This window comes from Myotis brandtii, unplaced genomic scaffold (assembly GCF_000412655.1).
Source record: "Myotis brandtii unplaced genomic scaffold, ASM41265v1 scaffold417, whole genome shotgun sequence".
Lineage (NCBI taxonomy): Eukaryota > Metazoa > Chordata > Mammalia > Chiroptera > Vespertilionidae > Myotis > Myotis brandtii.
The window spans coordinates 959,861-986,715 of record NW_005366017.1 but is presented as its reverse complement, the minus strand read 5'-3'; the positions used below and the strand labels follow the sequence as shown (position 1 = coordinate 986,715).

Genomic DNA, 26,855 nt, shown 5'->3' with positions numbered 1-26,855 from the left:
TGTCTATCTTAGCAGGAGTGTGGCTCCAGGGCCCACCCCTCTGCCCTGCTCAAAGCCCCTGGATTCAGAGACTGGAGAACTCAGTGTTCCTGAGCAAATCCTTTTTACTTCAAGCCATTGGGCTGAGTGTATGAGGAGGCCCGCCCCACACTCTTCTCTCCTCTCTGCACTGCATGGAGGCAAAGGCACCACTTTTTTCCAGGTTGGCAGTGCCTCCCACAGACTCTGGGGCTGCAGTGTTTGCAGGTGGACCTGAGTTTCCTCCTTCAGAACCAGTCTCTGAACTACCTCAGCCTACAGTTGTCAGATCGCCTGGGAGGACACAGTAAACCATTGCATTAGCCTTTTGCAAGATGAGAGATTGGCCTTTATTGTGGGCCCGGGAGGGCATGAGAGCAGAGGATACAGAGGACCGGGCAGCACTCTGGCCGGTTGGCAAGGCAGGCGGCATTGGGTGTCCATGGCAGGGGCCTCACTTGCTGCACTTCCTGGGGGAGCACCTGCACTGCATGGCATTGAGGACCTCATGGTAGACGATGGAGCCGTTGGTGCAGCGCAGGGGCACCTGCATGGGCTCTGTCCGCGTCGGGGAGCAGCAGGAGCACTGGTCCTGCACATCCTCCGTTTCGATGGAGTATAGTGCTTTGCTGGCACATTTACCCTGAAGTGGGACAGAGAGGGACAGGGCATGGTGATGGTGGAGAAGCCGGGAGTATGCATAACTTAGAAGCAGCCTGTTTCCCCTACCTGCCCTCCTCCAAGTAAGGCAGGCCTGGCCTCCCCCAGGAAACCCAGGACAGTGGGGCAATTTGTAAAGGTAGGTCTCAGGGAAGTCTGAAATGCCTTCTGTCCTTATGGTGCCATCACACCCAGATCCCGCTAGCTCAGTGGTTCTCAACCTGTGGGTCGCGACCCCTTTGGGGGTCGAACGACCCTTTCACAGGGGTCGCCTAAGACCATCAGAAAACACATATATAATTACATATTGTTTTTATGATTACACTATGGTTTAATTATGTTCAATTTGTAATAATGAAATTGGGGGTCACCACAACATGAGGAACTGTATTAAAGGGTCGCAGCATTAGGAAGGTTGAGAACCACTGCTCTAGCTGCAATTTTTATGCATGTTTAATACAACACCCCCACCCCCACTTCCATAAATAACTCTCCATTCTCTTTGAAGGACTTGTTGAATCTTCCCTCTGGGGTCAAAGTTCCCAGTTACTTCAATAAAACATTTGATTTCACATAAAATGCTTCCAATTCTACCCAGCCAGCATGGCTCAGTAGTTGAGCATCGACCTATTAACCAGGAGGTCACGGTTCAATTCTGGTCAGGGCACATGTCCAGGTTGTGGGCTCGATCCCCAGTAGGGGTGTGCAGGAGGTAGCCAATCAATGATTATCTCTCACCATTGATGTTTCTATTTCTCTTTCCTTCTCCCCTCCTCTCTGAAATTAATACAAATATATATATATATATATATAAATGCTTACAGTTCTTTTCAGTTCTCCTCCCTGTGAATTTTTCAGATCCTTCTGAAATGTAACTAAGGAGATATCTACCAAACAAGGAGACTCCCCTCCCCATGTAGGCCTCATCGAAGTCAGGGGCCCTTACCTGGCAGTAATGAATGTCCACTTCCTCTTCGGACTTACAGCTTCCCACTTTGACATACTGCAGCCTGGCAATGATATCCTTGCAATCAGGCTCCTCACCTATGGGACAGGTGAGAGGTGGGACCCGGGCCTGGCTGGGGTTCTGTAGAACACTCTCCAGCCCAGTTCCCTCACGGGGCTGGAAAACAGTGTCCAAATCACCAGAGCCAGCCACAGAGAGGGGAATTATGTCATCATGGTTCACCCGGTCCTTCATGTTCAGAGATGTAGTTATTGCTAGCTTTAACTTGCTTACTGGTACAATTTTAATTGCAAGAGGAGCCTAAATTCCCTGTGCTTTGGTGATGTGGATGGATGGAATTTGCTTTTTATATAATTGAAGATTCTAAAAACCATGACTGTAGCAGTCATCTTATGTTTGTAACAATGTTCAGAAGCTAATGGGCAATGAAGTAACCAATACTAGTAAATATAATTAATATCTACCCATCCCTGCCTTTGGGTTAAGAGGAAAAGCAAATATCAGGACCACATAAGGGCACTCACAGCCTCTGTGGGGGCCGAGAAGACCTTAGGAGCCCTTGTGGAGTCCTCTCTGGCATGGGCTTCTTTACATACAGGTATTATGTAAAGAAGCATTCAGGTCAGAAAGCTATCTTCCAGTTGAGAATTGTAAGACTTAATGGCAGCTCACCATTCCCTATCTAAACATGGAGTTCTCCGTTCTCGGATGGCTCCTAATCTAAATCAACCCCAATTGCATATTAGCCTGCCTCCAACTTCCAAGTAATTTCATTTTCAAGGGAAAGCCTGCCAACTACATTAAGAGAATGAATAAGGAAACCATATTTAGGCCAACATCCTATATTCTTTCTCTGTGTATTTAAATCCCTGAGCCTGGCTTACTTTCCTTATAAAGGGTCTCAGCCTCCTGAACACGCTAACCAACAAAGGCCCTTTTTTGCTGGTTTTGTAGATAACAGTCTCTTAACCAAATGCTTTGTGCAGTGCACCTAGGGAGAATTCACCTCCTCTGATGGTTTCTTGACTTCACTTTCTTAAACCATTCAGACAGGAATCATAGAAAGAGATGCTTTCAGACTGTGTTTCCTAAGTCTACAACTTGATTACAACAATTACAGGGGCTGTCAGAGTAAGCCATCAAGAAAAGAATGAATGATTGAATGCCAAAGGTATTCATGTTTTCACTCTTCCTTTCTCTACCCAAAACTGAACATGGGCCTATGAACCCAAAACAGAACAAAACAACAAAACTAAACTTAAAAAATATTAGTTCAGGCAAGTAATTCTATCTTCAGAGAAGAATGCATTAACATTGGGATTCTGAATGCTATTTGTGCTTATGAACACAAGAATGTGTGGTAAGAACACTGATCTGCAGACTTGTTGAGTCCAGTCTCCAACGCTGCTGCTGTGAGCTATTAGGATCAACCAGTATAACATAACTGCAAGCTCAAGAGGGACCGAGAGTGAAGAAGGGGGGTTAATAAACTCAGACCAGCCTTATAAATCACGAGAGGACTCTATGTTCTCTGTAGTCCCCACAGCACACAGTGGGTCTAATGTTAGCCAGGGGTGGCTTCCCTTGCTTCCTGAGATAGCTGTGTGACACTCAATGAATAGATGTGTATTGAGTGTCTACTCTGTCAAAATCATAGATCAAGGGTGTCTGTCTTCAAGGAGCTCTGTGTGGAGAGAGAAGATTTTCTCTCGTGGTTGGACTATGAGCAACCCAAGACTCTATGAGGGGAAAGGCAGGCAAGGGGCTGGAGACAGTGAGGAGTTTGGAGGAAAGGGGAAAGAGGTGATTCACTGGCTTTTGGAAGGGGATTTGAGCAGGGGGCAGTTTAAGAACATTCAGGGAGGAGTGGCAATTCCCTGCAGGACTGAACATAATGACTGGCCGGTGATCAAGAAATATCTTTCTGGAATAAAGCTTACTCCAAAGAACAGTCCCTGGACTTGGTCTGATGGGTTTCCAGGGACAAGCTATTGGTAATGTACTTACATGTGTCACAGCAGGTGCCTGGAATTTTCATGATTTTCCCCTTAAGGAAACAGCAAAGTCCCAGATTAGTCACAAATAGTACATAGTGGTCAGCTTACAGGTCACTTCCCAGGCTAATTCCTGGGCTCACGACCCTGAGTTTAAGTCCCCAGATGTAAACTGTGCTTTCCCACCACAAATGTGAGAAGAATGACCACCCTACCTGACCAGGCTGAAACAATTTTGATTACTCTGAATCCTCTCCCAATTGAGTCATCAGAATCAAATTCTCAGGGAAGATTGGAAATCAGTCTGCTCTCTCACCTCCCCTTCAGGATCACACATTCAGTCTCCCCCAAGGGAAAGGTATTTTTATAGCACCATATAGTACAGAGAGTTTTGTCTGTGCATCAGGCTTGATATTGTGATTTCATTGATTCCTATACTAGGTCAGAGATCTCCCGTGGACACTGGGAAATCACGTCAGAGCTGGACTGCATGCTGCTCAGAAGGACCTCTGTTCTTAGAGTCAGAGATGGAGACTGTCAAGAGGAAAGCAGGGCCTGAGCTCCGAATACTCACTCCCTGGGCCAGACATTTGTGCTCATCAAAGGGCGGGCAGCCTGTGACCCGCTTTTCCCAGATGTACTCTCCTCTCTCGTTGACCTTGCAGAAGTGACTGTCACAGCCATCCTGGAACATCTCATCACGCTGAAACCAAAGAAGGCAAATTTGAAGGTAGTGTTTGGTTACAAAGTCACTTCAAACCATGACCTTGAGTCCATGAAGTTTTTTTTAACAAATTGGAAGACTATCGAACAAGAATGAGACAGTATCTATAAAGTCTCCTCACCCAGAATACACAAAAAAGGTAGAGCCCTTATACATCTTATTAACTGTAAATAGGGCTGCATAAATGTAGAGAATCCCCAAATTCTTCTGAGCACTTAAAAGTTTAAAGAATTAAGACATAGGAAGGTAAACTGGCTAATCAATAACTGCATCACCTCCCAAACCCACTAATTAATTTTGACTTTCATAAGTCAGAGTTTATTTCACCCTGTCTTTCCAGTCTCATCGACATCATGCTGGAGAAATTTATTAAACTTCAGCCAACTTCAAATCATGGGCCATACACCAACTTGTCAAGAAGAGTGACAACATAACTAAAACAAAGAGACAATTTTTGTCTTCTATAAGTTATTCATCTTTTCTTTATAAAATCAGAAAGAAACCAATATTGACTCAAACATAGTCCCTCTTTCTTGAAGAAAAGATCCCAAAATAGGAAACCAGTGGGTGATACGAGGGGGACACTTGAGTTCAATGGGCTCCCACCTGCAGGGTCATGATTTGTCCTCCCCTTAGCTGAATGGTGCAAGCCACAGGCAGACATCTCCAGCAGCATTCACCTGGGATATTCTCTTCCTTGTAACCCTGTATCCAGGAGTAAAAGCAGCCTTAGTTAACCTCCCCACAACATCCCAATTACAGCTAGGCTAATTTTGTCAGCTTCTCATCTCTCCTAGAGTTCAGAAAGTCAACATTCAGTGCTAACTAACCCTTGTCAGTTCTCAATCCCCTGGATAGCATTTCTTCCCTCCACAGATGTATACCTCACTCAAATTCTAGCAGCCAGACCTATGAAATTAGACCTCTCTCCCGAGCTCCGGACTTTTAAGTTCAACTGTTTACTTGACAATTATTTATCTTATTGTCATCTTAAGACTTATATCCAAAAACTTGATTTTTGCCCCAAACCCCATCCTTGTTCAATCTTACCTATCTCAGCAAATAGTTTCATTACCCAGTTTCTCCAACTAGAAATCTGGGAATCACCCTTGAGTCTCCCTCTTGTTTACACCCCCACCCCTACTCATCAGCAAATCTTGCCAAAAAATGCATCTCAAACTCATCTGCTGCTTGTCATGGAGTGTCCTCTGTCATCACCTGGTCTAAGCAATCATCATTGACCACTGGATTCTGATAATAGTCTTAATTTATCTTCCTGCCTTTATTCTTGTCCCTACTACAGGTCTCCACACATTTGCTAGAATGGCTTTCTTAAAATAAAAGTCTAGTCATGTTACTCTTTTGCATAAAAACCCCCAATGGAGTTCTGGTTCTAATAATGGCCGAGTGACTTATATTGGACTGACTCTCCTGCAGATAACAACTTAAATGATTAACAAAATATTTAAAAGAATTATTCAAAGACACTGGATGGCCAAATCAGCAATAAACCATAGGTTATTTGATCCTTGAAAGAGGGAACCATAATGGACAAGAGTCATGTTTAAATGGCTTTTCCCATGAGAGCAATCTGCACGGCACTGGACGGTTGGAACCTGAGAAGAAAACTGTAGTTGTATTTGCCTGAAGAGTCAGAGGACAGCGTTTGAAACTCCTAGAATAGCTGAAAACTAAAGGGGAAAAACTCAGAAAAGAGGAAGTCAAAAAAAGAAGCCCCCTAATCTGCATATAAATTCCCTTCAAATCCTTGGTTAACCTCTAAATCAGTGGTTCTCAACCTTCCTAATGCCACAACCCTTTAATACAGTTTCTCATGTTGTGGTGACCCCCAATTTCATTGTTACAAATTGAACATAAATAAAGCATAGTGCTTAGTCACAAAAACAATATGTAATTATATTTGTGTTTTCTGATGGTCTTAGGCGACCCCTGTGAAAGGGTCGTTTGACCCCCAAAGGGGTCGCGACCCACAGGTTGAGAACCTCTGCTCTAAATTATATATACACAGAGGAGCCTAAGAGGAGCCCAAGGACAAAACAACAGGTGGAAACTTAAAGACCTGAGCAGAAATTTCAGCTCCACACAGCACAGAAGAGCCAGGGTTTGCAGTCTGAATCCCACCAAGCTGGGGACTAGTCAAACACTTCATTTTCATTGACATTTCAAAAGAGCCAGACCTTAGGATTAAGAACTATGTTTCAGAACTCAGACATATGTCATATAAGAACTATGTCACCCTTGGATCAAGAGAAATAATGAAATAGACTGTCCCTAATATAGTTTAAAATCTAGCCTCCTTTAATTCAAGGTGAACCACCAATAATCTAAGTTGGAAGCTAATTTAACATTCATCAGAGGAAATAGCAGAATTAAGAGTCTCTTCACATATCTCCCACCAATGTCTAACACATAGTAAAACATTTCATGCAAAGGAACGGGGGTGGAGGGGCAGGAAATGACCCACGTTCAAGAGAAAAATTACTCGATAGAAACAGACACACAAATGACCTTCATATTGCAATCAGCAGACAGAAACTTTAAAATAACTATGATAAATATGTTAGAGTCTAAAGGAAAAATGAATATAATAGAGAAAAGAGATGGGGAATTTAGGAACAACCTGGAAACTTAAAAAAAAAAGGAAACCCTAGGACTAGAAATATAGTTACCTAATTAAAAAACAAAACAAACAAAAAAATCTCACCAGATTGGATTAACTGCAGAAAAGAAAGGATCAGTGAATTTTAATACTGATCAATAGAAATTGTCCAAACTAAAGAACAGGAAGGAAAAAAGTTTGAAAAAAATATACAGAGCCCTGATAACCAGCAGAACAGTATCAAATGGTATAATATACATGTAATCATAGTTCCAGAAAGACAGGAGAGAGAAAATGAAATTTAAAAAATTAAATAATAGCTGAAATTTTTCCCAAAATTGATTTAAAAAATCAAGTCACCGATCCAGGAATCTCCATGAATCCAAAGTAGGGAAAGTAAAGAGAAAACTGTTAAAGTCAGCCAATAGGAAAAGGTTGGGCAATGCACACAGGAAAATAAAAATAAAAATGGCAACTAGGTTGCCATCAGAAACAATACAAGCCAGAAGAAATGAAACAACATATTTAAAGTGATAAAATAAAAACTTTCAACCTAGAATTCTATACTCAGTAAATGAAGGCAAAATAAAGATGTTTCAGATCAATGAAATCTGAGAAATGAAATGCCATTTGGCTCACACTAAAAGAAATGCTAAAAGAAGTTCTTTTTCAAGCTGAAGGGATATAATATAACATGGAATTTCAGATATACACGGAGGAAGTGCACTGGAAATTGTAAATATGTAGATAAATATAAAATACCATTTTTAGTTTTTTTCTTAAATTCTATAAAAGACAATTTACTGTTTAAAGCAAAATAATAACAATTTATCTCTTATGTAGAAATAAACCATGTCAAACCATAGCACAAAGTATGGGTAAAAGATAATATACATGAAATGGTATATTATTAAATCAAGGTAGACTACGATGAGTGAAGAATACATATTGGAGTCTCTAGAAGAGCCACTATTATCTCTATATCAAAATATTTTCTATTTTCATTTGTGATTTCTTCTTTGATTCATGGATTATTTAAAAATATTTTATTTTCTTTCCAAATATGGGGGGGTATTTGTATTACCTTGTTTATACTAATTTCTATTTCATTTCACTGTGGTCATAGCATACAGTCTATATGATTTGAAATTTTTGACATTTATTAACTTTTTTATGGCCCAGAATTTGGGCAAGATAGGTGGAAATTCCCTGTGTGTTTGAGAAAATGTGTACTCTACAGTTTTACAATGTAGTGGTCTATCATTTTCAATTAGGGCACATTAGTTCACATAGTTTTCCAAATCTCCTATATCCTTATTGATTTTTCCCCTACTTATTCTATCAGTTACTGAGACAAATACATTAAAATTACCAACCAGAATTGTGGATAGGCATATTTCTCCCCCTAGTTCTATTAATTTTTGCTTCGTGTATTTGTATGCATACAAATTTAGGATTCTTGTGTCTTCTTAATGAACCTACTCTTTTGTCATTATGAAATTACCTTCTTTGTTTTGGTAGCATTCCTCAACTTAAAATCTATTTTGTTTGGTATTAATATACCCATCTTAGCTTTCTTGTTCCTACTGTTTTCCTGGGATACCTTTCCCATCCTTTGACTTTCAACCTGTCTGTCTCTTTAAATTGGAAGTGCATCTCTTGTAAACAGCATATTAGTTGGGTCTTGCTTTTTTATCCAAGTCTGACAATCTCCATTTTTCATTGGGATTTGATTTTGTTTTGACCATTTACATTTAACGTAATTATCCATATGGTTAGGTTTAAATCTACCATTTTGCTATTCATCTGTTGTCTTCTCTGTTACTTAGTCTACTGTTAATTCTTTTCTGTCTCCTGGTTTAATCAAGTTTATTGTATCTCCTCTAAAAGCCTTTTAGCTGTATTTGTTCATATTACTATTTTAGTGGCTACGCAGGTTTATACACTTATCAAACTTCAACAAACTATATACTTACTATATGTGCTGTTTATTATAGGTAAATTATATCTCATTAAAATAAAGGCCTTCTATGGCTTCCCATTGCATTTATAATAAAATCTAATCTCCTTAGCATGTCCTGTAAGGCCTGACATCAGCCTTTCCTAATTTTCTGACCTTATCTTATACCACCATCCCCTTGCTCTTGACAATCCAACCCTGCTCATCTTCTTGGTCCATGAACATGGCCACCTCCTTCTCACTTGAGGGCCTTTGTGGATGATGTTTCCTCTGCCTGGAGTGCTCTTCCCCACACTTTGTATAAAGAGCCTTTTCTCTCTCTGGCTGGTTTGGCTCAGTGGAGAGAGTGTCAGTCTGTGGGCTTAAGGGTCCCAGGTTCCATTCTGGTCAAGAGCACATAACTGGGTTGCAGGCTTGATCCCCAGTGTGGGGCATGCAGGAGGCAGCTGATCAATGATTCTCTCTCATCATTGATGTTTCTATCTCCCTCTTTCTCTCCCTTCCTCTCTGAAATCAATAAAAATAAATATATTGAAATAAATAAATAAGTAGCCTTTTCTCATCCCTTAGTAATCATTTTAAGTATCGTTTCTCAGAGAAGTCTCCCAAAATACAAAATACATACACACACACACACACATACACACACTTTATAACACTTAACACAATTTGAAATTACCATTTGTTTAATATTTTGTTCTCTATGAGAGACATGCAAATTTTAAACTATGTCTACGCTGTTCATCCCGGTCTCCCAGCACCGGACTCTTAGCAGCAACTCCTATATCATAAATATGTAGGTAAATATAAAATACCATTTTTAGTTATTTTCTTAAACTCTGTAAAAGACAATTTACTGTTTAACGCAAAATAATAACAATTTATCTCTTGTATAGAAGTAACTTGATTGAATAATATACCATCTCATATAGGTACTCTTTTACCCATACTATGTCCTATGGTTGTCACATGGTTCACTTCCACATAAGAGATAAATTATTATTTTGCGATGAGTTGAGCAAGAACCTTGATAGAGGCTTAAAGTGAGAGGCCTTCATGTATATCTGCTTTGGAAAAAGCAGCAGCTTCTGGACAACTTGATTTCACTATCTGGCAAAAAATGCCCCCAAATTTGGAAGACAACATAGGATAACCAACTTTGTATTTTGCAAAGTAAGAGTATTTTAAACAAAGTTAATAAAATAAAAAGCTACCCTCAGCTGTCTCATCATTGTCTACAAATTGAAGCTCTTTTAACTCTCCCCACCACTCAAAAAAAAAGGAACAATCTCAATTTTTTTAAAGAATAAATTGAGTTAAGTGGAAGCCATCTATGTTGTCATTATTTTTCTTATTTCGCCACCCTTAGTAGTGATCATGTAGATATCCCTCCACTGGGGCCCTGGGGTTTCTCTAACATGAATTTCCAGCAGATCAATTTGGAGCCCCAAACAGAAGACCTAGTGAGTCCCTCCACACCACTCCCTTTTCACTGCACATGGGCTGATGCTCTGAACCAGCAGGAAGAGTTAAGAATGGGCAAGCTCACTCAGAAATGAATTTAAACAATTTGCTACTCCTGAGTCAAGCTTCTGCACTCGATGTATCCCCAGGGAATAGGCCAGAGAGAAAGCTGATGAGGACGGAACTCAGAACAAATCAGGGCAATTGGGCCAGGCCACACACTCCCCTGGGAAGGTCACTGTGGGGGTTGGAGGCCCTCAGGTAGTCTTTCACTGGTGAGCTTTAAACTGTGTTTTCAAAAATGCACTCTTCCGGGAAGGTGTAGGGACAAAGTAAATGGAAGAGGAAGAAAGAGTTGGAACAAACATTATGAGCACATGGGAGTGGTTCCAGCCAGAAGGAAGAGGGCCCACTGGAGGAGTATCTACGTGGTCACTACTAAATGGGGCTTAAGTCGGGCAGGATATCGCCGGAGCTTGGATCTGGGCATCTTACAGTGGATGTTAGGAGAAGAAATAGGAAATACCCTCTGGTAAGTCAGGCCCAGGGAGAGGTAATTGGATAAAATCTTTACAGGAGAAGTGACGGGGTGAGGACAAAGGAGGAGGGTGGCTGCAAAGTGAAGGGGACAGGGGCCATGAGGGCAAAATCCACACACAGAGAGGCAGAGGGCACAGTTCAGCCAGGAATAAGGGGAAAGAAAGGGTGTTATGGGAGAAGAGAGAACAGGAGGAAGAGGCAGAAAGAATGCAGGGTAATAGGAGGGGGGAGTGATTTTAGAGCTGGGGTGTGGAGTTGGGCAAGAGGGACAGGAGGAGGAGAGGGGGTACAGCAGAACCCACTTGAGGGAGTAAACTGGTTTGTCTGCTGCCCTGGAAGCCGAACGCAGCTGCACCAGGTGGCAGGGCTTGTGGGAGCCCTGCTGACCATTTCTAACTCCTGCTTCTGCCCATCTGTTCCCCATTCTGCTTCCTGGGGGGTCCTCTATTCCACATTCGATCCCTTGCTCAAGGTCAGCTCACGGTCATGCCCCTCCGGATGCCTTCTCGGTGTTCCATGTCAGGGTGACCTCTCTTCCTCACACTTTCCCTGAAAGTTCATCAGTCAAGCTTCCTGCCTACCACCCACCAGCACAAACCACCTTCTGCTGGTCTTTTCAGTGCAAACACTGTCTCCCCTGGGAGGAAATGAAGGACTCACTTCTCTGCTGACACTAACACTTTAGTCTGATGTAGGCAGTTCAAGCAGAACTGCCTCAGCCTAATTCACCATAGCTCCCCCACCTGCAGGAGGCCTCCCTGAGGCCTTCCATTGCAGAGAAGGGCAATAAAACCAGTGAAGGATGCTGAGCTAGAATGGGGGCAACTGAGGCCAGTTTTGGTGCAGGTTAAGAGATACATAGAAAGAGGGCTAACCTAGGGGTTTCAAGAGGGAGGAGGTCAGTATACTGCCCTGGACATATATCAGAATATTGGAAGGAAGGAGGAATAGTACACAAACCAAAGGGGTCAGGTATTTTAAAAATATGTATTTAGAACAGTGGTTCTCATCCTTCCTAATGCTGCAACCCTTTAATACAGTTCCTCATATTGTGGTGACCCCCAATTTCATTGTTACAAATTGAACATAATTAAAGCATAGTGATTAATCACAAAAACAATATGTAAGTATATATGTGTTTTCCGATGGTCTTAGGCGACCCCTGTGAAAGGGTCGTTTGACCCCCAAAGGGGTCTCGACCCACAGGTTGAGAACCGCTGATTTAGAACCTCTATCTAGATTGGATTTGAATGCAGAGGAGGGTACCATGCCACCTTCTGACCACCAGAGGGCGCAGTTTGAGAGTTCACAAGCTCGCCCTCCAGAAAACCTGAGGACAGCCTTGGTGTGGATCTCTTGCTGCATTGACGGTAAGTAGTGCAATGGACATCCAAGGTAAAAGGGAAGCCACAAACTCCAGACATCAGTCTTTCATTCGTATTCAAGCCCAGTTCTATTCTAGGGGGTTGTTACACACACACACACACACACACACACACACACCCCTAAAACATCAACTGTGCTTTTTTTAATAGTAAAAACCCGCTCTCCCACTCTTAGTGGGCTTCTAATTGAGGCAGGAATGTCCTCTTTAAACCATTCTATCAAAAATAGCTGTGTCTACTCCACATAAATTTATTAAGCCCCTATTCTGAGTATGACACTATGCCAAGTGCCATGAAGAACACAGATGCAGAACACTCTCTTGTCCTCGAGAGCATATAAAGCAACTGTATGAGTGTCCCTCATCCCTAACCACTCCTGATGTCCCCTACCCCTCTGTGCTGCTCCTCTCAGGGAGGTCTCCTCCTACAAAGGTCTCCTTCTCAGACTCGGCCCCAGATCCCTCCTGCTGCCTTGCAAAGTTGAAGAGAGAAGCCCTCCCTGTGCACTATCTGAAAGAGCTGTTACTGTGTTCCCTGCATCTGGCTCCCAAGAAACTCCCCTGACCACGTGTGGTCTCTAAAACAGCAGGACCCCAGAAACAGCGGGCGGTTTGAGGAAGAAGCCCAAGCATCCTCCTGAGCGTTAGGTCCAGCTCTGTGACGTGGGGCTAAGAGTCATAATGAAAACAATAAAATGCTGGTTGTCATCTCCCAAACCAGAAATGATGCTTTTACTTAGAATCCACCCTCAGGAGGGATTGAGAGCACACAGTCATTGTGACCTAGCGCAAACAGGGTGAAATATTTTAAACCATCTCAATGTCCAATAATAAAAGTGAAGGTTGTGGCACATCTTTTCCAAAGAAGATTGTGTATAAACTTGCACATAGTAGGTGTCTGATAAATATTTGCTGACTAATTAATCTTTAGTGTTCTCAAAAATGGTAATGATGGTTTTTTAAATGTTGTGTAAAAAAAATACAGAACTGTAAATATGGCATCACAAGCCTTGCAAATATTGTGTTTATTTTAAACACACAAAAAGAAAGTGTTTAAAATGCACAAAACTAAACTAAAATTTCTGAGAGGTGAAATGTGGGTGGGTGGGTGACTTGGGCTCTCCATGACAGGTGTCAAATATTGTCCACAATCAGAAAATAAGGAAAATTTATTTTAAAACCCTAGTGAGGTCCCATGGCTTGGGCCCACGAGTATTCAGCCCACCCCCTAGGTCCTCGACGACCCTCTCACCTCGGGGCAGGCCGTACAGGTGGTCTTGCTGCACTCCAGCTTGAATCCGGAGATGATCCCCACCTGGGCGGTGCAGTGGCAAGTCGTGCACACGTCAATCATCATACTCTTCCCAGGCTGGAACCAGAGTCACCACGGTCAGGCCTCCCAGCACCCCAAACCCCTGACTTACCCTCTCACCTCAGCCCCATAAACTGTTTCCTTATGGGGGGAGCCTCCCATAGCTGCCCTGAGCCATCACCCTGACCCTCTTGCTGTCTCCAGTGGCCCACTCCCTTCCCTGCCTTCCCACCTTAAATGTGGCAATGGTAAGAGTGAAGGCTTTCATGCCAGAAAGGGGGCCGAGCAGTGGGAGTGGGGGATAGGTTGAAATGTGCACAATGACTGCTGAGCACTTCTCTGTACGCATTAGAAATGCTCATGGGCCTGGAGTGAGGCTGGGAGATGAGTGCCAGACAGGGTGCCCGGACCCTAGAGAGTTGGGAAGACCTCTGAGGCCAGGCTCCAGGATGCTGGGAAGCCCTGGAGGCAATGAGAGTGCACTGGGGGTAGGTCTCCCAGTTTCTCTCATTTCCACATTAGAATGACTAAGTGGCCCATCCTTTCCACAGCACCCCCACTTCTGCCCCACCAACTGGCCCTGGAGAAGAAGGCAACAGCTCACCCCAATGATGGTGCCATTGAGCATGCAGGCCTGCACAGGCTCTGGGGAGAGAGAAGTGCAGGTGTGAGAGTACAGAATACCCTGGCCACCCCTGCCCTGCACACAGCTGATCCCTTCAGGGCTTTCTCCTCCATCTGGGCCTCTCTCCTACATCTGCCCTTTGCTGCATTCCACCTCCAGGCACTGTGGGTCCTACTGCCAGAGCCATAGTGGCCTCGCTTCCCCCAGGTCTGGCGAGGAGGGGCAGGCTGCCTGTTGCCTAGCACCTAGCCCTCAATGAGAAGACCCCTGAGCGTCCTGGTAGGGAAGGCACATGTTTCAGTGATTCACATGGAAGGGGTGAGTGGGAGAATCTTTGGATTTATGAAGAATGCAATTCTACTCTGGGAACTTTAAGTCACAAGATAAAATCATAGAAAGAATTCAGAGCAGGTGGTAGCGAGCTGTTTGTTCCTGTTGCTGTTTGTTTGTAGGGAGGGAGGGGGTGGACATTGGAATACCTTCCCTAGCAGAGGCAATACCATGAATAATCACAAAGGTGGTTTCTAGAGTCAGAGAAATGAAGGTCCAACCCCAGCCCTACAGCTCACTAACTCCCGTGAGCTGGTGGAAGCAGTAGCAGTCCCCACCAACCAGGGTTGCCGTGCCCGTGACATGAGATAGTGGTATAAGCCATCACTGAGCACCATTATGACCTTTAGGAAATGGCTCTATTTCTCTCATCTTATTTGCTTTGTCACAAAAGCCTTAGGAACAGATGGGAAGATTTTGATCCTGCCCATTTCCCCGAGTTGCTAAGAAAGCAAAGAATTCAGGAGCCCTTCCTGGAAACCCAGGCCGGAAGGTGGGTCCCTGGACAGGGTGCCTTACCGCAGTGGCAGGTGGGGCAGCACTCTGAGCTCGCACAGCTCAGCTGGAAGCCCACGGGGCAGGTGGGGACATCCAGCTGGGGGCAGGAGACGTTCCTCTGTTGCACAAAGACCTCCTCCTTCACTCGGACACACTCATTGATGAGGCAGGGGTTCTCCGGGGAGGCCCAGTGAGAGCCAACCTGTAGTTAGAACACAGAGTCCCAAGGGGAGCGCACTGTTCCCTCAGGGAACTGGTCTGGGCCCTAGAATCATGCCCTGGGTTAACATCTCAGTCCCATCCACCAGGTAAAGCCCAACATTGCAATACACTATAGCAAGCATGTCAAACTTGCGCTACAGCTAGGGTTACAGAAGTAGCTCAGGGACTTAGGGAACAGAATAGTGTTTGCTTCTCTGTGATAGAGATGTGTACAATGGAACTCATTAAGAAGTCGGAGGAGCCTGTCAGGGTTGGTGTAGGACTGAATAGCACCTCAGCCTGTGGGTTTGGTGGGGTGGCAGGCCCATGGCACATGCAGGGTGGTGAGGCCATCCCTATACCAACCACTCAGGGGAAGCAGGACCTCAGATTCACTGACATAAATTCCCTAGGCATTCACAGAGCTCTTAGAGAGGGAATTGAGCTTCTCCCCAAATCAATGAAATGGGAAGCCTGAGGCCATCTTAACTAGTTCCTAAGGGGCAAGGTAACCCAGTTGACATCTGGGTAACACCAGCAGCTAATTAACCTCCTGTAAGGAAAGCAAAGGGCAGGGGATGAGCTCTGATTTTATAAGTGAACCAAGGCCAGCACTAAACCACAGAATAGACAACCCATCCTGAGGCCCCAACCTACATCCTTCCAGTACGACTGGGAGTCCCCCCGTGGTGAGCCAATCACCACCTCACAGGCAGATGGCAGGCACCTTCCACAGCATTCGCCTTCATGTAGGACATAAGTGAAGCCCTGGAAAAAACACGAGGAGCAGAGAGTGAGGTCAGGCCAGCAGCAGAGACATGAGTGTGCTTATCTGCTCCACAGGTGTACTGAGCCCTGGGGTTTTACAGAGACACCGCTGGCCTGAACGGTTTCATCTCTGTCATCCACCAGCCTCAGAACTATGCTAAGAAGTGGCTAGGAGGCATCAACCATTGAGTCACTAAGATAGTGACTCAGTTTCACCAGCTGAAAAGGCATAATCCTGCCCTCTTAAAGCTTCCACTTTGAGACCAACATCCAGTTCATGAAAAGTATTAAACACAGCCCAGAGTTCACTCAGCAACAGCTACCTGACCTAATCTTTATCATGACCAAATCTAGGGCACTTCATTGACTGGGGGAGAATATCCAAGATGCTTGAGAACTAGTCTCTGCTCTAATAGGGCAAAGTACCTACATAAGATGAATACCTTGATCCCAAGACCTCTCACCAATGTGCAGAGTTGGGTTGCCCCAAGTAGTTACTTGATATAGTTTATAGGGCACAGTGAGATAAGAGCAGCAGAGACCAACCTTCCCTAGAATGCCTGCCAGGGAGACCAGCATCCTGGAAGTTTGCTAGCTCACCTTGCCTCTTAATGGTCTTCTAATCTGGCCAAAGCTTTGGGAATTTGGATTGAAACTGTCCACTGAAAACTCTGAAGCAATGTACAAAGAATAGGCAAAACACTGACATGTGTGGTTGTCTCAGGAGCCCAGGGGACAGACCCCAGGACTTGGCTTTATCTTGAAGCTCTGTCCTTAAAAGAGAAGGAATGCTTGCAGCTGTTCAGGATGGGTGAGGAGGCCAGGCCTGCTTCGCACACTCACACGCAGACCAAGCCAGAAGATGCACACAGCACTTGATGTCAGGCTAGCTGGTGCCTCTCTCTGGGAGAACACAAGCACTCCAGAGACTTGGCTCAACATCATACCATCTCCATGGGGTCCACTTACATCCTGACCCATGTCACAGAGGTGCCCAGTGAGTTGTCCCCAGTGTTTTATCATCTGAGATTCTAATAATTTATTATGCATCTATGACATACTAGGTACTTTGGAGAAGCCAACAAATTAGAATGATACAATCTAGACACCCTCCACTACAAGGCAGAATATACAAGCTGCCATAAAAGACTCATAGAGCACAAAAGGATCATCAATACCTTCAGGGACCCAGCATCACTCTTATGCGCCTCTCTAAGTGCCAAGTGACCTGGATTGGTGTGTTCTTCCTGTTTTCTGCTGCCTCCCAATATGGGAGGACACACTGTCAATACTATGAATGACTACCAGGACAGATGCCTTGCTCCCCAAACCCCACCAACTTCTCATGCTCAGGTTCTCCTAGTCATGTCTCCAAATTTCCTGGCTGCCATCTTTTTGAGATCCCCCTCCACCTCCGGCATTCCCATTTTCCTGCTGCACAACCAGGGTTCATCCAATATTCTCATCTCTCTTTCTTTCCCCTTACCCCTCTAAATCCTCTACCTTATATCTGTTCAAAATATACATCTCAGACCCTTCTCCTTACTCTCTTCTCAATCCTGTTTCCTTGGTTTCCCAATTAAGAATGGAAATAAGCAGGTCTAATATCTAGCCAATCTAAAGACAGATGCCAGTGAAAAATAGACTCCTAATATATTTAGCAGCACAATCCTTTAAACACAGTTAACATTGCTGAAATGATGGTGAGAGGCATGGAGCATTGGTTCCTTGTCTCTTTTGCTGAATCAGGCTGGCCCTTAAAATGCTGGTATTGCCAGTGTATCAGCCTCACAGAAGGGGCCCTGGACTAGGAGTCAAGACAACCCAGTTCTACTGGCTTTAAATGAGCTGTAGAGCTATGGCCAACCTTGTTCCCTGTGCTAGTGCTCTGCTTTCTATCTGATAAGTGGGAAGAACAGCCTTGCCTCTTCTTCCTTCTGGAGGAGTATCATGAGGATGAATAAAATATAATGCATTACATTCAGTTCCTCGGACACAGTTCCTAATGCCATGATTTAGTCTGATTCTGGAGTCTAAAAGTGGGGAATCAGGTGGTCATAAGCCTTCGAAGAAAATCTTCTCTAAAGTTTATACAACAGAGGGGAAATTCCTCTTGCCATTAACATGGAAGCAAAGCCATAGGCATGTAGGCATACCTGTAATAGTCTTTGGGAAGCCAGCCTTACCCTTTGCTTGCTCTACCTAATTTTTCTGACATGAACAGTAGAGAACTATGGAGGTGGTTGAGGAAAGTATAGTTCTCCAGACTGTGGCTTCAGAAAGAAAGAATCAGAGGGTAATGTTTCCTTGTTTGTTTTTGTATTGTTTTTGTCACAACCTAGACAACAAATGAATTCGGGTAAGTGAGCCCAAATGTCTCTGGAGTCAGACCAGAGCTGATACCTCCCTCTTTGAAGAATGAAGTCTAAAACCATCACAACTCACTGAAGCTCCCACCTCAACTCAAGACATCGTACAGATCAAAGCCCAGCCTCCCACATGCCTTCAGCTTTAACATAAACTTCCTTCTCCTCCCTAGAAGGTATGAACATTCAGTCTTTAAGACAAGTCACTCAATTCTCTACAGCAATCATCTGGTCAAAAGTTCTAGAAATGTTGCCTCCTCCACTCATTCACCTGACCTCTGTACCCATTTTCTTTTTGAAATTGCCTCCAGCACCACAGCCTCTAAATCAGCAGTTCTCAACCTGTGGGTCGCAACCCTTTTGGCAGTCGAACGACCCTTTCACAGGGGTCGCCTAAGACCATCCTGCATATCAGATATTTACATTACAACTCATAACAGTAGCAACATTACAGTTATGAAGTAGCAACGAAAATAATTTTATGGTTGGGTCACAACATGAGGAACTGTATTTAAAGGGCCAGAAGGTTGAGAACCACTGCTCTAGATAGACAAGTTTCTACCATATAACCTGCACCCTCCCCAATAGCTGACTAGACTAGACTGGGGACTGGACAGAGGATCATATCCATGGGATGAGCTAAGTCCATAAATTTTCTCCTTGAAAAGTCAATCTATTGAACACAAAGACTGAGCAAGTCACACTGCACAGGGATGGCCCTGGATCTGAAAAGTCATGCTGAGTTGAAGCCAGATGCAATAAAGCCATGTGCAAATAAAATTTATGAGAAAGCAACACTTCTTCCCAGAGAAAGTTGACCTGCAATGAAGAACTGGAGCAGATGGGCAGAGGGAGCAGAGACAGGGGTGGGGCTCATGGGATATGGGAGAGAAATGTTGTATGCCAATTTATATATCCTGTACTTCATTCCTGTGAGTTTTATTTTGGCTAACTTGAGTAGATTCTGTTCTTTGCAATCAAAACTCCCTACTGAAACACAAAATATATTGGGTGCCAATTTTATAAAAATGGCCTCTAAACAGTACTCTCTTTACTTGATAGCAAGTTATTCTGATAGCCTCCATGGCCTATGGGAGGAGAGGGAGACCAACTGGTTTCCAAAACTTAGCATTCCCATAAGACACACCTGGATACCATAGCATCATCCTCTCTCAAAGTTGCCTAGCAACTCTGCTTCTCCTCAGTACATCATTGCAGGTAGCGCAGCAGATGAGCTGAATGGACTACCTATTTCTGGATTTACTCATAGTCCCTCCCTTTCATCACCAAGCCACACATTTCCAAAACAGCATCAAGAGCACTGTCTTCTCTGCTGTTAACATTTACAGAAGCAACCACAAGATGTGTTACTCTTCTTTTATCATCATTATCTATGGATAATACTGCAGTAATAATAAAAGTAGCATTAAACCAGCAAGCAGAATTTGACCCCCAATTCTCCCTGCACATGAGTGCTTCATTTTTTTAGGGTCTTATTAATCTTAAATGTTCAAAAAAGAGCCCCCCCAAAATACAGAGAAACCTTAGGGGTAAACTACAATGAGAATTTAAAACTGATTGGGGAAGACTAATCATATTTTCTGTACCTCAAATTATAACACAGTCTGAAAAATCACCAATCTCTGTGGAAACACTATAAGACATTAAAACTGGAATAATCTCAGAAAATTCAGAACATTTATCTGTTCTAGGGATAGCCTAAGGTAATGTCTGAAGAGGGACAAGATAGAAAAAAAATCAAGTCCTCTTTTCCAGGCATTTAATTCACACCTCTGCTCAAACCAACTCCATTGCCCTCTGGACTCAAGACCATACAACATACAACATACAACATACAACATCCATTAGGCAAGGATTACCTGAATCACAGAAGGATGACATTGTAATCCTTTCTTGATGCTTCTTTCTTTTCCCCAGTTCACCTCCCCTCCCCCATCATTCTGGTCTTGAATGAGAGTTTACTAAAGGGGCTTTTTGCCTCTTCCTGGGATGCCCTCCCCTACTTCCATACCCTGAGAGTTCCACACAGTGCCTAGTCTCTCTGTGCGTCTTACCAACTGGCAGCTTTCTTCACAGGACTTCTGAGAGCACTGAGCCACACGCAGGCCCATCACAGCATCCTCCATGTCAGTGCAGGTGCATATATCACAGCCCTCCTCCCAGAGCTGTCCAATAGGGTAGACAGTGCCTCGGTGGACACACACCTGTAGACACAAGGTTTCTGTGAGTGAACTCATTCAGTTCATTTAAACAAGAGTTTAGAAAGTATCTACTATGTGTTGGAAGTTGCTCTAGGTTGCTCTGAGAATACAGCAATAAATAAACCCAACATGGTCTCTACCCACATGCAGGGATGCTTATAAAGTAGATTTTAATAAGCATGAAATCTGGAACTGCTCCTGCTCTTCCAGAACCTAGGCACTTAGAAATCTTGAGCTAGAAGAGAATCCAGAAGGGGCCAGAGGTCTAGAGCATTCCAGGGAAATGAGTGTGTGCTCTAGCCCTAATAGACTCCAGGGAAAGGTAACTGACTTCTCTTTGGCATTCATTGCAGGACTCACCCTCAATAGTTCAGCAGCTGAAAATCTTCTCAGATCTTCCTACTGTAATTAATGGTTCATCTCAAGTTCTGCCAATTAATTATCTTTCATGATAACTCTTCTTGGTGGACCTCTTCCTTATGACTGCTATGTGCATTTAGTATCTGTACCATCTGTTGATACTTTGTTGTATTCAGTTTATAGACTATTGTCTTATATATACTAGCAAGACCATAAGTTGACTACATCTTACATTTCTCCCATAACACCTAATACAGTACCAGTTCTGGTAGAACATAGTAGTTGCTCAGTAATTATTGGAAGGAAGGAAGGAAGGAAGGAAGGAAGGAAGGAAGGAAGGAAGGAAGGAAGGATAGATAGATAGATGGATGAATTGATAGCAATTAACAAATGAGTCAACTATTAACTCGTCTGTAAATAATCCATGCCTTCATATTATTTCCTTAGTTAACCTAAGGAAGTCTCTTTAAAGGCCAGACCATGTCTTATACCTTGTTTGTAACCTCAGCACTAGCCACCGTTGGTTCTCTATAAATACCTCCTGAGCTAACTAAATTTCCACTAGCATGAGATAGAATGTTGACTGCTCACCCACCAGCCATATAGCACTTGGTTTGGGCAGGAAGGCAAACCTTCCATAAGAAGCAGATGTTTGCCATCATCCCAGCCACAGCTGAGCAGCCCCTACCTTGTCAGGAAGGCAGGTGATTGTGGTGCAGCCACAGTCATTGGTGATGGCCGAGGACAAGTACCCCAGAGGGCAGGTCACCGTAGAGTTGACACAGTTACAAGCACACTCATACTCATCACAGCACTGGGTCTTCCGAAGGGTCGGTGTCCGGTGTGGGGGACATGAGGGTGGGGACTCCCTTCTGCACTCCTCCTTCCTGCAGGCTGAGAAGCAGGAAGGTGACACCCTAGTCCTGCCACACTGGGCATTGAAATCAATCAGGGTTTGTAAGTATTCAGCTATTAAATAAGAACCCAGGGGATTCTAGGCCCAGAGGATTAAATTAGAAATGCACATAAGTCCAATTCAGGGGCTGTGGGTTATTCAATCATCCCCCAAAGAAGTTAGTCTTCAGAAAATATGAACATCAATCAAAAGGAGAAATGTGAAACTAGGAATTTTAATGGAGAAGAAGCGAAGACTGTTCAGTACCCATACACATCTAGATGGGGTAGGTTCCTTCCAGCTATTGATTCTCAGAGACGGTGGAGGTAGAATCCCTAAGACCCAGATAGGCCTTGGACGCCATGAGCTGGTAAGCATTTTTATATGCTGGCAGCTTATGTGATCCTATCCCCACCTCAGTACCTAGAACAATACCCTATAGTTTCAGGTCCTCTAAGAAGGTTGAATGAAAGAATGACAGCAATCAGTCAAACCCACAGTGTTTTATAAATCTCAAATCCCATTCTGTGTCCTTTGCCTATTCACAACCTCCTTCAAATACAAGGTGTCCTCTCACCCTCGAGGTCTTACATCTAGGAACTCAAGAGAGATTCTAAATCAACAGGACAAGAACTCTACTTGACTTAAAGTGGGTATTCTCAGTATCTAAATACAGAACTCAGTTTCTTGACACATCTTACTTTAGTACAACCCTATGCTTAAATTATAGTATTTAGCGATTAGATATATAAACATACAAAGGGGAGAAAACTGTACATCTGTTTGGAAATAAGATCCAGTAATGAGGACAACCTAAGGAAACTTTTCCTCCCTTCGATGATGTGTGGGAGGATGGGAGTAAATAAAGATTAGGTCTGGAGACTTCTTCATCTCAGACCCAATTGCCTCATAATACAGCCCAACAGGGACATGCCTGTGGCTGTGCCCACTCCCAGGACACCTTCAGCATCATGCAGCTGGGAAGAATCTTAGAGAATTCAATCCAGGGGTGACCTTGATCCCTCTGTCCTAGACATCCCCAACCCCACTAGAGTCAGCTAACTAGAATACAGGCCAGGAGAGAGTGGCCGCACCACCACCTCCTCTCCATGGAGGCTTTACCGCAGGTGAAGTTGGGTCTGCACTCGCCGGGATTGGTCAATGTCGGCTGGAGGCCACCTTCACAGTGAGGCACCGGGGGCAGGTCACAGCTCACCAGGTCACACACTAAAGGACAGCAAAAAAAGACATCCACTCAGAGTTTAGCAAGGTTATTCTTGTATTACCTGTGAGTGTCACCCTATATTCCTATTCATGCAGATTTCTGTTAGGTAGATGGTGATTATGAGACAAAGGTAGAGATACAGATAGAGGTAGAGGTGGAGGGGGGAGATAGATGATAGGTTGATAGGTAGGTATATAGATTGATTGATGATAGATAGATAGATAGATAGATAGATAGATAGATAGATAGATCCAGATCATCCGATAAGCTCATATTGATTTTGCTGTCATCTGCTAGGACTTTCAGATCACAGCCAAGTCGCTTGAACCCTCTAGATCTCCATTTCATCTTCTGCAAAGCGGGAACTCTAACTCATAGAGTCAGTCAAGGATGTCATGAAATAATTAAGGCAACATGCCTGGCACATGGTAGAAGCCTAAAAGGTCTACAAAATGAGGGACTTGAACTAAATGATCCCCTCAGTTCTGTCTACTGTTAACATTCTCAGATCTATTTTACACAAGCTGTTCCCAAGTCAGATCTCCCTGCCCACAGGACTTCTATGTGTCCCTGATCAATTTCATCAGCATAAATAAAATTCTTAGATTATTTCATTCTTTTGTAGATCCTTGCACTATCCCTCGATCTATTTGCTCACCCTGTAAGATCTGCCTCACTGCAAATTTTACAATTAACAAACACACTAGATAGGACAGGGACGGGTCATCAGAGGTTTCCTGTCATGTTAAACCTAATTCCATCAGCTCTGGATTCATTTACTTATAGCATTATTCAGCCTATTATTCACTATGCAGTTCGCAAGCCAATAATGAAACCCTTTGACAAATAACTTGCTGAAATCAAGGTGCCCTGTATGTGGCCTTCTCCACATCTAAGGTCCTCAGAAAGGAAAAGGAAAATGGACTACTTTGGCCTAACTTTCTCTTCAGTCCATTTCTGAGCACTTCCCCCCACCAGTGATTACTCCATTCTTAATTTAATGCTTTCAAATCTGGCATTTAACGATTTACTGCAGAATTTCTCTAGGCAGCAAATCCTATTTTCTAGAGGTTACTCTTTCCATTATTTGGAAAATCCAGTCAGCCCTTGCCCACCTCCTTTCTCACACTCTGTGCCTGAGACCATATGTCTCTTGCAGCGCCCACATCATTCACCTGGGGCTGGGGCCTGGGCCCTGGAGAATGCCAAAGGTGGGACACATACCACATTCATACTCCGGGCAGCACTGGTCTGCGTTCTGGTGGAGGCGAGCCACTTCACATGGGCCACATGTGGGAACTGGAAAAGAATGCCACACAAGTCAGAGAAATAAACAGTGGTACAGCCTGGAGCAGGATCTAAAATATGGCAGACTCTCAAAGAAGGTGAAGAGAGCAGCCAAAGAATATAAATATACTTAGCCCATGGGCACAGACAACAGAGCAGTGAAGGCCAGGGGAGGGGTGGCAAGGGCTCGGTGGAGGTGGGCAAAGGTGGGGAGGATGGGGGGCATCTGTAATAGTGTCAACAATCTATATATATAAAAGGCTAATATGCAAAGTGTCCTCGGGAGTTCAACGAGGAGACCAGGAGTTCGGTCGCTCGCTATGATGTGTGCTGACCATCAGGGGGCAGCACAAAACAAAGGAAGGCCCCAGCTGGCAGCCAGAAGGCCCTGATTGGCCCTGATTGCCGGCCAGGCCTAGGGATCCTACCCGTGCATGAATTTTGTGCACCAGTCATCTAGTAATATATATTATTTATATATATATATATATATGGCAGACTATCATCCACAGAAACCAGCACAGGCCCTACATGGGAGGCCGTGAAGTATCAGGCTGTGGGATTTCTGAGAATGAGGCTGTTGACCCCTGAATGTGCTCTACAGGAGACTCTAGTCTGAGGGCCAAGGTGGGACAGGAGAGCAGGGTTAAGCTCTGAGAGCGGCTATTCCAGGTGTAGGACAAGGGGAACCCCATCCCAGAGAGGTAAGGAAGGGTGGGATGGCCTGAGAAACAGGCCAGGCCCAGGAAATCCACATGTGGATCTGGTGGCTGCAGGGCCTGGAGGGTGCCCCAGGGAGGGTGAGCTCACCTCTGGCCGTGGGGCAGGGGTGTGAGGTGCAGTTGACCTTTCGCCCGCTGAGGCACGTGCAGATCTGGCAGGGCTGGTGGTCTGGGACCCAGGTTTCCAGGAACTGAGAGAAAACAAGGTTCAGAAGGGGTGCGGGACATTAGGGCAGAAAGCCCTGGAGTAAATGGAAGTCAGTTCCTCCACCTTCACTACAACCTTGTCGCAAGGATATTTTTATTATTATCTCCACTTATCAAACAAGAAAGTTGAGGCACTTGCAGTCCTGGGGTCGAACCAGCAGAGGTAGGGTTTGAACCCCGAATCCATCCTTTTAACAACATGTTCTGCTGCCTCCCGATAATAATTAGCATTAGATATGTTCAAGATGTTTTTCCTAGGGACTTTATTCACTTTATGTTCCTTATCATAACCCTATCAGGCAAGCACTATTATTATCTTCATGTATAAATGATGAAATTGAGTCACAGAAAAGGAACATGACCAGGTGGCACACCCAGGATTTGAACCTGGCATTCTGGCCCCAGACACCACATGTTCTACATCTGCCACTCACAGGCAGTCACAGTGCCTGACCCTGGGACTGTGGGAGTGACAGACATTGGATAAATACAGTCAACTTGAGGAAATAAGATCATGCATGAAAAGCTGCCTGAGATAAATGAAGTGTGATACATCCACACTGTGGAATACTACTCAGCCATTAATAGTCTGACTACTACTCAGACTATCGAAGTACAAAACACACACAGGTGGATCTCAACAGTGTTATGCTGAGTGAAAGAAACCAGGCCAAAAAAGTAGTATATACTACAGGATTCCATTTATATGAAATTCCAGAAAATATAAACAAATCTATAGTGACAGAAAGCAGACCAGTGGTTGCCTGGGGATGGGAGCTGGAGGTCAGGGGACGTATTAAAGGGGGCACAAGGAAACCTTGGGGAATGATGAAAATGCCCCTTGTCCTGGTTGTGTTGGTGGTTTTACAGGAGTGCACACGTGTCAAAACTCACCATACTGTACACTTTATTAGCTGCTGTTTATTATATGTAAACTATATCTCTATAAAGCGATTTTTAGAATGAAAAATAAAAGGGCGACAGGAGGGCAAAGAAGAGCAGTTCACTAGGGCTGGGGCCCTCAGAGAGGCCTCCTGAAGGCGTGCCGGTGAAGGGTGGGAGGTGGAGTTTGTGTGTGGGGTGTGGGGAGGGGGGAAGCTGGGGGAGGAGAAAGAATTCTGGGTGTGGAACAGAGGGGAGAATGTCCTGTGGGTCAGTGGACAATTGTAGAGGCCTTCCCTGCCCACTTGAGGAGCTTGAGCTTAAGTTGGTGGGCAAGGGGCAGCTCTGGAGTTTTATAATCAGGATCCTGCTTCCCAGGAAGAGTGTTAAATAAGGGCCAACATGGTGAGGGTAGCAAGACTGAGAGGGAGGGACTAGGAATAGGAAACAAAAAAACAAACAAAAAAAGGCTGCAGGGGCTGCTATTCCAGTGTTTCTGGGGGCCAGGAAGACACAGAGAGGGGCCCTGGGTGCTGGCCTCAGAGGTGGGAGCAGAGAGGCCGGGCAGAGGGACAAGGGTGGGGAAGCATCGCTCATTCCCTCAGGCCTCTGGGTGATGCCAAG

At 44.3% G+C, this 26,855-nt stretch overlaps 1 protein-coding gene across 1 annotated transcript in view; it reads right to left on the bottom strand.

Annotated features, from left to right (window-relative positions):
• Positions 1 to 338: 338 nt before the first annotated feature.
• Positions 339 to 26,855, bottom strand: part of VWF (von Willebrand factor) — a 121,710-nt gene continuing 95,193 nt past the window's right edge. Inside the window, exons 39-52 of the mRNA XM_005873725.2 lie at positions 25,231 to 25,333; positions 24,358 to 24,432; positions 23,031 to 23,135; positions 21,702 to 21,907; positions 20,507 to 20,656; positions 15,955 to 16,065; positions 15,118 to 15,298; positions 14,248 to 14,288; positions 13,584 to 13,700; positions 4,970 to 5,068; positions 4,214 to 4,342; positions 3,653 to 3,692; positions 1,625 to 1,722; positions 339 to 661 (exon numbers count right to left, since the gene is read on the bottom strand). Of these exons, the coding sequence (XP_005873787.1) occupies positions 473 to 661; positions 1,625 to 1,722; positions 3,653 to 3,692; positions 4,214 to 4,342; positions 4,970 to 5,068; positions 13,584 to 13,700; positions 14,248 to 14,288; positions 15,118 to 15,298; positions 15,955 to 16,065; positions 20,507 to 20,656; positions 21,702 to 21,907; positions 23,031 to 23,135; positions 24,358 to 24,432; positions 25,231 to 25,333 (1,644 nt within the window). The 3' untranslated portion in view covers positions 339 to 472. The remainder of the gene's footprint in view (positions 662 to 1,624; positions 1,723 to 3,652; positions 3,693 to 4,213; positions 4,343 to 4,969; positions 5,069 to 13,583; positions 13,701 to 14,247; positions 14,289 to 15,117; positions 15,299 to 15,954; positions 16,066 to 20,506; positions 20,657 to 21,701; positions 21,908 to 23,030; positions 23,136 to 24,357; positions 24,433 to 25,230; positions 25,334 to 26,855) is intronic.